The 13,464-nt window shown below is 42.2% G+C and overlaps 2 protein-coding genes across 2 annotated transcripts in view; both read right to left on the bottom strand.

Annotated features, from left to right (window-relative positions):
* znf385d (zinc finger protein 385D) overlaps nt 1–13,464 on the bottom strand; it is a gene marked incomplete at both ends in the record, with an annotated part of 93,242 nt that overhangs the window by 44,464 nt on the left and 35,314 nt on the right. The window contains one exon of the mRNA XM_083989140.1: nt 9,849–9,956. Within this exon, the coding sequence (XP_083845266.1) occupies nt 9,849–9,956 (108 nt within the window). The remainder of the gene's footprint in view (nt 1–9,848; nt 9,957–13,464) is intronic.
* Nucleotides 1,462–2,157, bottom strand: LOC310999127 (tetraspanin-8-like; the record flags this gene model as incomplete). Its single annotated transcript, XM_083989450.1, has 1 exon — nt 1,462–2,157. One exon carries the CDS (start codon nt 2,155–2,157, stop codon nt 1,462–1,464), a length of 696 nt encoding a protein of 231 aa, XP_083845576.1.

The raw sequence follows: 13,464 nt of genomic DNA, 5'->3' as shown, positions 1-13,464 counted from the left end.
TTCCTGTGGATACGTTACGACCAAAGCTAACAATCAGGTCACATCAAAGAGCCACAGGTCATTGTTTCCAACCCACAACACCCGGTGTGGGAGCCTGTGTGTCTGCAGGCCAGTGAGATCAGGTATCACAGGAAACGGCCACACCTCAGGCTGATTCATTGTCTGAGTCCAATGTGCTGCGACTGGAGTCTCAACCAAATGGAAATGAACACATTCTTGAGATGCATCTTCCTCTGGCATCAGGCTGCAGCCACTACCTGGTCATTTCTCTGTATAGTTATATTTCACTTCTATAAAGTATGTTAGAAATGAAAGGTACCTGAATATCTATCTATCTATCTATCTATCTATCTATCTATCTATCTATCTATCTATCTATCTATCTATCTATCTATCTATCTATCTATCTATCTATCTATCTATCTATCTATCTATCTATCTATGATCCTATCTTTTTTACAAGTAACAGTCCAGCGCTATGGACTTATGCAAACCAAGAGAGATGTCTTAACATTATTATTAAATAGTTACAGTAAATGGGATGCATCACTGCATAAGAAGCAGTTTTATGATTTAGTAGAAACAGTTTTAACATAATAAACAGCTTCTCAGAACCTGAGAGTTGTGTCTCTCCAAAGAGACTTCAGATAAATGTGGAGGAGGAGGAGAAGGAGGAGGAGGTTGAGTCCTACGATGATTAATGGAATAACAACAAAGATGAAACTAAGCTTTGCAGCACATATTCATATTCGTTTTAGGCTTCTTGTTTTTTGTAAACATTCAATTGAAACAATGTGAGCGCTTTAGAGTGGTGAAAAAAACAAACACCTGAGACTGGATGAAATGGAGGTTAGTACAGACATGACACGGTATTCGTAAAGAGTAAGTTGTTAGGAACCACTGATTTAACCTTGAATTACTGCATTATATGTTATGACATCATCGCATATTTTCTGCAACTTCTCCTTTGAAATGGCAAAATGGCGAAAATGTAATTGTCAATCATTTGGGAAATGTGTTTCCCTTTTATATCCTATCTGCCCAGCATCCTTTCATAGATTTGTTATGCTGGATATTTCAACATTCTGTAAAGCCCTTTGACTTGCCCTCATGGTACTCATGTATCAAATGTGCTGTACAAATAAAGCTGCCCGCTTTGGATTAGAATCAAAAAGTGACAGAAAATGTTAGGGTTTGAGTAAAGTCAAAACTGTATTTAAAGGGAAGAGCAACATTTTACAAAACATAAAGAATCCGTTGATCATCAAGATCAAAGTTCCACAGTAACACAAAACACAGTTTTGTTGTCAATACAGCCCAAAGGTAAAATCTACAAAACGCAATTCATCAACAAAAGAGCTGAAACACTTCAAAAATACACAATGAGGCAGAGTTCAGAAGAAAAAAGCAGTCACGTGATGTTCTGTCCTTCATCACCTCCTCACACTTTGTGAGGAACATTTAAATGATGCTGCCGTTTTTCACCACAACCTGGCAACACAGCATCGATGAGAAAACCATGCCCAGAATCATCAAGACGCCAAATGCGAACGCGATCGCGATGAGCGAGTGCGACACCCTGTCCATCCACGTCATGATGTAGGTCATGCACGGCGTGGAGTAAACCTTCCGTCCCTCCAGAAGCGTGCAGTTCCTGGAGCCGTCGGTGCAGTTGCAGGACTCGGGCACGGCCGTGGAGTTTCCCCAATCCCCGTGTCCCACGAAAACCCCGCAGCAGAAGCCGTTCCTCTGCACCTCCTCGAACGACTCCCGGACGTCCTCCGGCTGCTCGCTGAGCGGGAGAACGTACCACAGGCGTTCCTTCACCAGCTTCTGGGCGGCCTCGGTCCTCGACACGGCCCCCAGGACGCCCACGGCCAGCAGCATGACGAACATGGAGAGCAGGCCCAGGAAGAAGAGCGCCAGCATGCAGCGGTTCTCTCGCAGGGCCCCGCAGCAGCCCAGGAAGCCGAAAACCAGGGTGACGCCTCCCACGAAGACCAGGAGGGTGACGGCCGGGAGAAGCTCCTCCGTGATCTGGTAGTCTGCTCTGTTCGTCCGGACGTGTGTGGACAAACAGAGCAGAGCGAGTCCACCCATGAAGAACAGGAAGTTGAAGGTAAAGAGCAGGTATTTGATGACCTTGTTGACCCTCATTGTTCAACGCCTCGGTCTAACCACGGCTACCGACTGGACACCCCTCCGCTGGCTGCTCGCATATAAGGGGGCTGCTGGCAGAGTGGGCGGGGACTTTTAACCCCGTTTTGACTATTTTGGGGGTTGGAGAGGGGTGTTGAGTGGGTGAGGGGTGAACTTGTTGAAAGCAGAGAACAATGGTAAGTGATCTTGGGTTGAGGGGGCCCCCCGCTGTTCCCTCGGTTTTTAAGCCGATCCAGTGACACACCACATCCGCATGGAAATGTGACAAATGATCCAGATACACAGAGCCACAAAGAGGGAAGTGACTGGAGATAAAAATGTTTTTAAATTTTGAAGAGCTGCAAATAAGACCATTAAGTCCCATCACAGATTAGCCTCAACCTTCGTCTGACTTCAACTTTGTTGAAGGTCCCACAGACTCTACAGCTACATCTTTACAAATAAAGCCGTTTTCCCACTAAAATTAGCGGGTCGACGCGGGTTTTTTAAACGCGGGTCGACCCGCTAACAATCGGCATTTGGCCCCTTTCCCATTGACCAAAATGAGTCGAGTCTGACCCCCCCGCTGAGGGATCAGACAGAGCATAAACCAGTCGCCCCGCTCTCATCCGCGGTGCAAGAGACACACACAGCCATGCCACAGCCGCCCGCCGCGGAGTGTCCGTCCGCCGAGGCAGACTCTCTGGCTGGCTGACCTGGAGCACCAGGACCGCGGAGGACAGAGAGTCTGCTGCGGCCGGATGACGGACCTCCGCGGCACAACACGTCAGTTAAACAGACGGTCGCTTCTTTTCTTTTCTTTTTTTCTATGTTTTGATCCCAGTCTCGGATGAGAGCAGAGCGGAGCAGAGCTTTGTTTTGGTACGTGATATGAGACGCGACCGGCGCGATGACGTAGCGTCACGTAATGTTCAGTGTCATCACGTAAATTAGCGGGTCGACGCGGGTTTGGCGTTCCCATTGCAAGCCGAGCCGAGCCGATTAAAGGCGATTTTAACCCGCGTCGCTTGCCGAGTCGTTTGACCCGCGTCGACGCGGGTCGACGCGGCTCCGTGCGCCTTTCCCACTGCCACCAAAAGCCGATTGTTAGCGGGTTTAAACAGGTTTTTTGGCCAGTGGGAAAGGGGTATAAGACTAACAAATCAACCATCTTCTTTAAAAAAAATCTTTTAAACACATCCTGTTTATTTCTTTTCTATTGAGTTTTCTAAAAATGGGTGGGAAGAATCATTCAAAAACTGAAAGAAACTGAACAAAAACACAATCATGACCACAAAACATTGTTGTTATTAAACACTTATGATTCATGTTCAATACTTTTGTACTGACCTCTTTGGAAAATGGGAAGACATTTTGCTGCCAATCATCTATGAAACATACGAGACTCCACTGTGTTTAGACATTTTAATGGCTTAAGTTTTGAATGGATCCAAAATTAACAGTAAAAATATTGATGTGTTGCTACTGTAATAGCTATGCCCCCCCCCCACCACTGCCTCTTAGGAGGTATTTTGCCTCCTTCCAGGCTGTTGGCTCCGATAAGAGTATACTTTCGTTTTGCCTGGTTGTATGGTGGTTGATGATGATTGAATGCATTTGTTTTGAATGATTTTACTGGTATGTTTGATCTTTGATTATTCTCTTTATATTTTACATTAATTTATTTCTAATCCAATGTCAGATTCTCTTCTAGGACCAAAGAGGACAAGTTACATATAACTTTAACTTAAATATCAACAAATTACAAAAAATATCAGTTTAATTACTGATATTTTGCTTCTAAGATCTGATGTTTGTGTTTGACCAATGAGCATTGACCATTTTCCACAGTCCTACCTGCACTACTAGAGCTGTATTGAAAACCTAGAACAATAGCAGACCTAAAAAATGAAACCCTGGCTGCCCCATGGTGGGTTAAAGTCTCTAAGTTGTTGAACAGTTTCCCGCACCACTTGGGAAAAAAAACCTGTGGTAGAAATGAGCTCTTAACAACGAGATGACATGCTGATTTCTTCGTGTCTGGTTCCACAAATCCCCTGTGGATTATCAGATCGTAAAGAAAGAGCCTCGAAAATCCACAAACACGTGCGTGAAGATAAAGAGACACAGAGAACACTGTGTTGAAGGTAAATGGTTCCATCTCATCGCTTAGTGACTCACTCAGTAAATGATGTGGACTGGAAACATCTAGCGAGGCACAAACATCTTCGAATCTCTTAAAAACAGAGGAGCAGATCTCTTCCTCTTTATGATCTGGGGCCATTACATGTGTTTACAACCAGACTCTCCTCTCCCCCACCGAGCAGCGCGGGGTGAGTATTTAGCAGAGCACCGAGGTCCTGCATCATCATCTCAGTCCAAGCTGCAGTTTCACATGATGATAAACTGTCAGTGGGGAAAATAAAGACTCTTCTGCCTGGGCTTAATTAAATAAGATACACACACACACACACACTGGGTATTTCAGGGTGTTTATATTTATACCTGTTGATTGACAGGTAAACACAGGCCCTATCTCTCTAATGAAGCATTTGAATTAGCGGTTGATGGACAATAAACACATACCCAGATAGATTTCCCCGTGTAAAACATAATAAGCTCATCCTGAGTAATCACCCACACATTCAGCTCTGGAAATGGATTGATTACTCCTTTAATGAAAGAGCAGTGACACTGCTATTGAGGGATGCTACTGATTTAACAACATGCAGCAGTGGCAGCGGTTTTCTTTTCTGAATTTTTTTTTGATTACTTTCAAAATGGTATGGAAATTAGGCGCCGGGGAAATCGAAACTCATCTGCCGGTCCATCGGTTAGATTTAGCAAGCTGGTATTAATGCAATACATTTCATTAGACTGTATTGTGGTGAAGTGCGCGTGAGTTTGGGATGCCGCCGTCTTCCTGTAATCTGTTTGGAACACTCAGACACTTGTGTTGTGATGACAAAGATAAAAAATACGAGATCCCATCATGTTGAACTCGGGTTAGGACCAATGCAAACAATCGCTCCCACAAGCTCAGACCGTGAATTACAACGAGAAAAAGAGCTTTCACATTAAAAGCAGCACTTTCAGACACAACGCTATTCAGCACCTCCAGACAAAACAGGATACTTAACTCAATCCCCTGTGTTGTTTTGTCATTGTTAAGGTAATGACACCTCATGGGTTTCTACAGACAGCTCGCTGATGTCTCCCATTGACTTTTCCAGACTGTTTTTCATCTCGTAAAGAAAACAATCGCTCGTTTAACACGTCTCAACGGCCACATCATGGGCTGGAACGTTTGGTCCCATTCAAGCTCCCACGGGCAGGTTACCCAGAATGCCTCATTATCACCTGCTGGGAGCTGATCAACACCTCAATGCTCTTAAGTTTCAACCCTCTCTCTCCCTCAATGTTTTCTCTCACTCGTTCGGCTTTTAATTGCAATTTTGGACAGATAAATAGGCGCTGACGGGGCGTGAAGATTCCTCTACAGATTCTGAGAGGGCTGCAGCCTCAAATGGGAGAGCAGTGGTTTTTAACCGGTGTTGAATCACAGGAAGCTTTAATTCAATCCATATATATATATATATATATATATATATATAATAATCCATTCGCTTATGCTGCAACTGGTTCAGCCACTTAATATGATTCATTAGGTAACAAGACCACAGGGGCGGCCTGCAACATAGGTGAGATAGGTGGCCACCTAGGGTGCTATATGCGAGGAGGGCTCTGCAAGAAAGGTTAGACAATAGAACTAGTGTTGCTTTTTCTTTCCTGCTGCAGTGGAATAAGCCAGTAATGTGTTTTTTTTATGAATATATGAAACACTAACAATATTATCAATAAAAACCCACATGACAGCACAAATAGAAACACTGGAACCCTTGAAGCGTCAGTCACAAATTGATCATATTATTAACACTACTGTCTGCTATCATGTTGTGATGCATGTCGCCAATGGATACATGATGTTATGCAGCTGCAACCAGGGCCGTTGCTAGGAATTCTTGGCCCCCTGAAAGAATACTAAAGTGGGCCCCTGTCCACTTTTTTTTCTTAGACTATGCACGTATTATCATTTTTTATTTAGCCTACTTTGTTTTGATGCTAATGCAGCATTACTATGAGTATTAGTCAGGGTCTTATGCAGAATAATTCAGTCGTACAAAGATTAGACTACTGGGGTTTTTTGTGGGCCCCACTGGTCACTGGGCCCCTAGAATTATCATCACCTTTCTCCCCTATACAACGGCCCTGGCTGCAACGTGACTCAAAAAAAGATTATCAGATGCACAAAGCCGTGGAAACAAGTGCAATTTTCTAATATTTACAGTCAACAAGCTCCTGGCCTCCAGACTACAGCCCATGGTGTCAATTTCTTTGGTGTCTGTGGAGCCAGTAAATAAGTGAAGTACCTTCACACATGACTAACTTCCACAAATGTTGAGGGGTTCAACTGAGAGAGGAGGGAGTTCATCACGCTGACTAAAACTGTTGCACTACTCGTGTAGTGAAGTCAACAGTGCCATTATTGTTGTTATGAAGGCACATTCCTGAATGGCATTTTGAAAAATGTGTAAACATGAGACGAAACAATAAAAAAAATATATGTGTGTGTGTGTGTGTGTGTGAAGATTGCTGTGTTTAAATGAATCAATCTCATTGTCAATTTTCCTTTCCAATCCAAACATCACTACTACAGAGAGACATCACAAAAAAAGAGTGATGATTCAGACCAACAAGAGAACAATTTAGTGCCTGATTTGATTGGAATAAAAACAGCAATTTCTTGCAATATTATATTTGTTCAGAGATGTTTTAATGAATGCAGCTCTCTCTCTCTGTCCTCTCTGGACCATCTTTACTGAGCTAATAAAACCCACACACTAACCGCCTCCCCAACACCTACAGCACGGTGACACTGACTTTTCCTTCTCACATCTGTTGCTCTGCTCCACAAATCAAAACTGCACAGTGAAAGCAAAATTGCAGCTGACAGTGTGTGATTTCTATCAACCTTTTGTTATATGATCCACAGTCAACACCAACGCCTCCACACGACTGAATACATGTTCTGTATTTCAGCTCCATGCTGGAGATAAATCCTCTCCTCACTCACCTCTCAGCAACAGGAGAAATTAAATTGAATACCCCACAGTCTGTTACGTGTCTCCTTTAATAGACATCTATATTAGCATTTATTTAGTTTTATTCATTTTCCTCGTGCATTGTTGTTTCAGCATCTCAGTGTGTTATATGGTCATTTGCATATATATTATTATTATTTCTTTGAATATTGTATTTTACTGCAATATATACCTATCTATGTAACATCATATAGATATATGTTGGAGTCAATCACTGTTTTATCCTTTTCAAAGTTTACTTCATGTTTGCTGCTGCTTACAAATCAGTTTTGGTACATTCTCAGGTCAGACTGAGGCAACATCCACACTTTTGAAAAAGCATCTGTTTCACTTTGTTCTCACCTCCTGTCCAAATTACTCTGGCATTTATAAATGCTGAAAACAGAAACTTTTGGAAGTGCACCTTTATTTTGAAAAGTCCAGGGTGGACAGGTGAAACCATGACATAGATGCCCACACTTGCTCATTGATTGTGTCTCAGCTGCGGCTCCATATAACGGTGAATACAACATGAAAATTAAATATAATCATGACTGATCTTTGCTGCAAATGTGGAGGGGTTAAAGTCTGTGTTTTATGCTGCACTTTATTTGAAATTAGTTTTTAAAAATAAACCTTATAGCATGGATGTAGCCTCAAAAGTAACAGTAAGCCGAACCCACGTTTCATTATATCTGAGCTATGGACTCATGGTTTGGTTTGTTTTCCGTAAAAAAAAAAATTTAAACATTGAATTACTTCTCATTTATTGTGAATTGAACTGGTTAACATAGACATATAATAGCAGACATGGCTTTTAACTGCAAAATATTGCTACAGTCTACCACCTAGGTCTTCTGAAGTTAGTGCCTCAGAAGGTTATCAAGGTCAATTTAAGTGCAGCATGTGGAAAATTACTGATACATTTACTCTATTCACATGTGTTTTTTTCCTCCAGAAAGATTAACATATCAATAGTGTCTGCAGAAAGGGCAGAAATATTTTACATTTCTTTGTTCTGATAGCAACAGTAGGAGAGTCAGAAGACAGGGAGAGAGAGAGATGATGACATGCAGCAAAGAACCATGGGTCAGATTCGAACTCTGGCAGCTGTGGTTAGGACTTTTGTAGTGAGGTGAGTAACCAGAGTAACTGCAGACAGGTCAGAGCTACTGACATGAGCACTGTCTCCTTTAGTTGATAAAAATAAAATGAAATAAAGAAAAAACCTTCACTGGGAACATCAAGGTAGCTCTTTGTCAACATGGTGACTTCCTGACTTGATCCGCTAATCTGCTCTGCTATGTTGGTAGACTGAACATCAGAGCACAAAACAAACAGAACTGGACATGCTGCAGTGACACAACAAAAACCCCATGAAGCCCTGACTACATCCTCGCTCCCCTGACAGCTTGTTCACACTCAAACCAAAACTTCTGTTTTTTGTCATTCAAAAACATTTCCCGGTTCCTTCAGCACTGCCCTGTAATGCCAACGCTGCACCTGCTCATTATTACCGTCATCACATTCATGAATAGTTTTATTTTCAATCAGTCTGTAATTCTGTGCTCATGTGGACTGATGAAGACACTCTGGCATTTTATATTAGGTTTACTCCTGCAGCAGATTGACAACGGAGACCGTTCAGCTGGGCAGTGATTGTTTATATTAATATTCACACTGGAGGCACATATTGAAAAAGCAGCTGCACGGAGCGAGCGGCTCTGTGCTGTTCATCACACTCACAATCCATGTGTCCTAAATCCACGCCACAGACTAACTCTACACTTTTTAGTGTGTGATGTGTTTACTCTGGAAGACTAGATACAGCTTATTTATTTGATGTCTTGTGAATGTCTCTCTGTCAGTGAAATATATTTCACTGACAGAGAAACATTCAAACATTCTCCTCTGTATACAGAGGAGATTGAAACTGCTCATAGCAGGAAATAACTGCATAAATGGCAAATGATGGTGAAACAGCTCTGAACACATTTTAATATAATAATTGATATACAGTAAAGAGAGACCTTCTTACTGAATGTGGAATTAAACTTTCCAAGTTGCAGTTTGATGGACATCTGACGTGACGTGGGTGTGGTTTAGCATCATCTAATTAGCATGCAGACTGAAGTTTTGCAAGTATTTGGTCAAAAAACAAAGAATTGGAAAAATCAGATTGACTAAAGAGAATTAAAAGTCAGGGATCATCAAAGTCATTCAGATTCATTCTTTGGGGGCAACAGATATCTGTACAAAACTTCACGGCAACCCATAAAATGGTTTATTGGATCGACAGCCCACAGAGCCACTCTGTAAACTAAAACAATATCAGCTTTTAAATATAGATCTTTTTTTCTTATTTTGTTACTGCTGAAACAGAAGTACAACAATGTCAAAGACCACAACACGGCTGACACCAGAGCAGGTGAAGTTTCAAATAAAATCCTCAGGAGGTTGTAGAGTTGTCAGCAGGTGTCTCCTGTTGATTTTGCATGTGTGTATTTCTGCAAGGAGCATTTGTGACTTTTGAACTTAAACTGTTCTGCAGGAGAAAAACCCGCTCACCTGTGAGTTGAACCTCAGCTGGCAAACGCCACAGGAGACGTGCTTCCTCTTGACGGTCGGAGGGAGGCCGAGGGTGTGATGGAGGACGGCTTTCTGCACCGGGTCCATCTGCAGGGTGGAGAGAAAGGACAATTAATTAAATCATGTATCCCTCTTTATTTTTCCTATACACGAGCTCAAAAAGTTTGGGACTTTCAGAGAGGGGATGCTCCAACTCAAAGACCATCAGCTGTTTAAAATAACCACAACACTACAAGACTGAAAATACCTCAGGACTCCACACACCATGACACTCTCACTTATAACTCTCCCCACAGCGAAAGCACTCAAGCTCTTCAAGTCTAAAACATATTGCAGAAGCACCAAATAAATGGTTCTGGATCAGGGCTGTACAAAAGCCAAGCACTAAATACTATTATTGTGCTACATTTTGGATTTTATTGTATTTCAAAGGGGTTATTTGTACGTTTTCTTTGCCGCACCATGTGGTTTCTTGACAGAGGGTTTGTGGTGGTGCTCGCAACTTGACGAGAGTTTCAGTCATCACCGCGTTTACGAGACAAAAGGTTATAATTCAGCCTGTGAGCAGTGCTACAGTGCTGCAGATTGGAGGCTACAGTCAGTGTGTTTACATGCACAGCCAAGTCAAGCTCTGCTCATAGTTCGATTAAGGCATCTCATCGCAGTCCAGTCCTTGTCCCAGTTTACATGCAACAGGGATGTGTCGTTTCAGTGGGTTTATACGACTCCTTTCCGGATGACTTTTATTGTCACAGAGTAAATTACTACATAACAGTTCCTGACTAGACACGCTGGTTGGGGCTGGGTTCGGGCCTGGTCTGGACCACGTTCGGCCTGAAAATATATAGGCTACAATTGACTCGGGTCGGGTCGGTCCACAGGCTTAGGTTTCTTTTTGGGCCGGGTTCTATGCTATACTTTGTGCCATCTCTGTTATGAAGCATGTGCACATGCATTGTCCAGTTTCAGTCAGATTAAGGTGAAGAAGAAAACTGGTTTCCAATCACATTATTAGTGTGTTTTTTGTCAGATCCAGTCTTACATGCACTTTAGTTGTCCAGTTATAAACGGATTAAGGCCATAATTTGTTTTTTTCAACCATCACATAAACGTACAGAGGGAGTTGCTATCTGTAAGAGTAAGCTGGGGCTAGCTGGTTAGCGTGCTAAGGTAGCCGATTGTATCTGGCCCTCTGCGTTGTGTTTTCTCATGGCCTGCCCTAGATGGGGTTTGAACCCTTGTCTCCTGCACGACAGGTGACGATGCTAACCGCTTCGCCAAGAGGTTGTTAACTGCTTGGCAAGTTGGTTAGCACGTCCTTTTTGGGTGAGTGAGTGCACATCCATTACACTGCTGGAAGAAGAAGAACTGCTGGACACTGACTCTGAATGAAGTTAGCAAATATAAAGCATTTAATAACAATGGATATAGCAATAGCAAAAAATTACGTACATTATATTTTCACTTTATCTAAAGATGCACGTAGCCTGTTATTTTACAAGGTGGGTTGTAAGTTCTAGGTTTTTAGTTGCTAATATGTGTTGTGTTGTCTGTTGCCCTGTCATGAACACACACAAACAGATTCCTAACAGCTAAGTGGTGTGACAATAAAGTGCTGCATCTCTGGGCCGTGAAGAGAAAAACATGTCGGTCGGAGCCAGACGCTCAGCTTCCACAGCAACAGGTGACTGTGGCTCAGACTTTAACAGAGACATGTGAGGCATTAATTCTGCATTTACTGACTGGAGAACAACAGTCTTTTCACATAGGGATGAAACAGCTGTGGGTCGAACCTCTGAAGGTGTTGATTATCAGCAACGTTTCCCCACAACAAACTAAATGAACATACCCGCAGCCTGACATAACGTCTGCCCCACTGTCGTCAAAGACAGGTTTGTGTCTTTTAACGGGGTTGTTTTGTTTGTCAGATCACCAGTGTGCAAAGGCGTGCATGTGCAGCCCCTCTCTGTCATATGCAAACATGCACGCACACATAATGCAAAGTGAGCAAACGCAGTGCACACAATAGGCAACACTCTCAGCCTTAGGAGAAACAAGAGCAGCCATGCTGCTGACCCCATGAGCCTGCTCAACACCCCCCACCACAACCCCCCTCATCTCTCTCTCTCTCTCTCTCTCTCTCTCTCTCTCTCTTTCCCTCATTTCAAGCCGACACGGCCGCCCACCATGAGCCTGGTTCTGTTCAAGGTTTCCACCTGCTAAAAGGGACTTTTTTTTCCCTTGCCTGCCTGCTTTTCTTTTCCTTATTGGCTCTCTGTGAATGATATTATAAGAGCGCGGTCTTGACCTCCTCTATATGAAAAAGTGCTCTGAGATAACTTCTGTTGTGATGTGGCAGCGGCGCCACATAAATAAGAGCGACTTGAATTTTCTGTGCGCTGCCGCCTGTGCGTGTGGCGTGGTCCTCGCTCTGTGTGGCGACGCAGATTTGAGGAATGAACAAACACATCTGCCTCTCCGAGAAAAGACTCAATAGGCACCACTTGGCTGGGGAAGGTGAAAAGGTGCAGACATTGTGTGGGAGGATTAATCTACCTCGACAATTGTGCTGCAGAAGGAAGTCACAATGATGTTCTACTGTCGCTTTCGGTGCATGCTGTTCGGCTGAACTAAAGCTGTTTTCATCATTATTTGGGGTTTAGTGTGTTTGTGCAGAAGGACGAAACAAAAGTGAAAACCTCAGCTGCAGTGAATACAAACACACAGCAAATATTTGTGATACTTTCCTATAACTATATTCATTTTCCTATTCTGGTGATTATGTTTGATTATTGAAAGAACAATAAGGATCTCTGTAACTTTGTGATGTCACAACAAACAAATCACCACTCTCAGCCATTCCCCAGGCCCCGCCCACCTGGACGCACCATTACATTTAGCCAGATTTGGTTTCTCTTGAGTGTTTTACCTGAAATTTACAATATTTTTAATTGATTAGTCAGAAAACAGTCAGCCAATCAGAGGAGAGGCTCACAGTCTCGTCTGATTGGCTTATTGACCTGTTGTTGCTGGACCTTTAGCAATGGTCTTATATAGGAAAGTGATATATGTTTCCATGAATTAAAACTTCAAATGCAACAGATGGAAAAGAGAAAACTTAAAACGTTTGCGTTGTATTTTTTGGTAACACTTTACTTGACGCCTATCTCTATAACACATTATAACCATACTTATAATGAGGTATAATGCCGTTATAACACAATAATCATACTATAAACACATCAAAAAGCATTTTATCATGACTTATAAGGTCAGGTATTATAATACGTTATAATTGTTAGTAATTGGCTGACAATTCCCACATTTATAATGCATTATAAATATAGTTATAATTGGCTTATAAACGTATATAACTATCATTATAAACACTCATAAATCACATAAGACTTTATGCTTATGCTTATTATTATTTAACAATAAGCATAACACATTATAGAGCATTATAACTCTATTATAATACTAAGATCTTATAAGCCATTATACAATGCTCTATGATGTCTTATGCTTATTGTTATAAAGTCTTATGATAATTAATGAGTTTTTATAATGATAGTTATACACGTTTATAAGCCAA

The sequence above is a fragment of the Trachurus trachurus genome (assembly GCF_905171665.1).
Source record: "Trachurus trachurus genome assembly, chromosome: 16".
Lineage (NCBI taxonomy): Eukaryota > Metazoa > Chordata > Actinopteri > Carangiformes > Carangidae > Trachurus > Trachurus trachurus.
The sequence above is the reverse complement of the archived record's forward strand: the minus strand, read 5'-3'. Positions and strand labels throughout refer to the sequence as shown.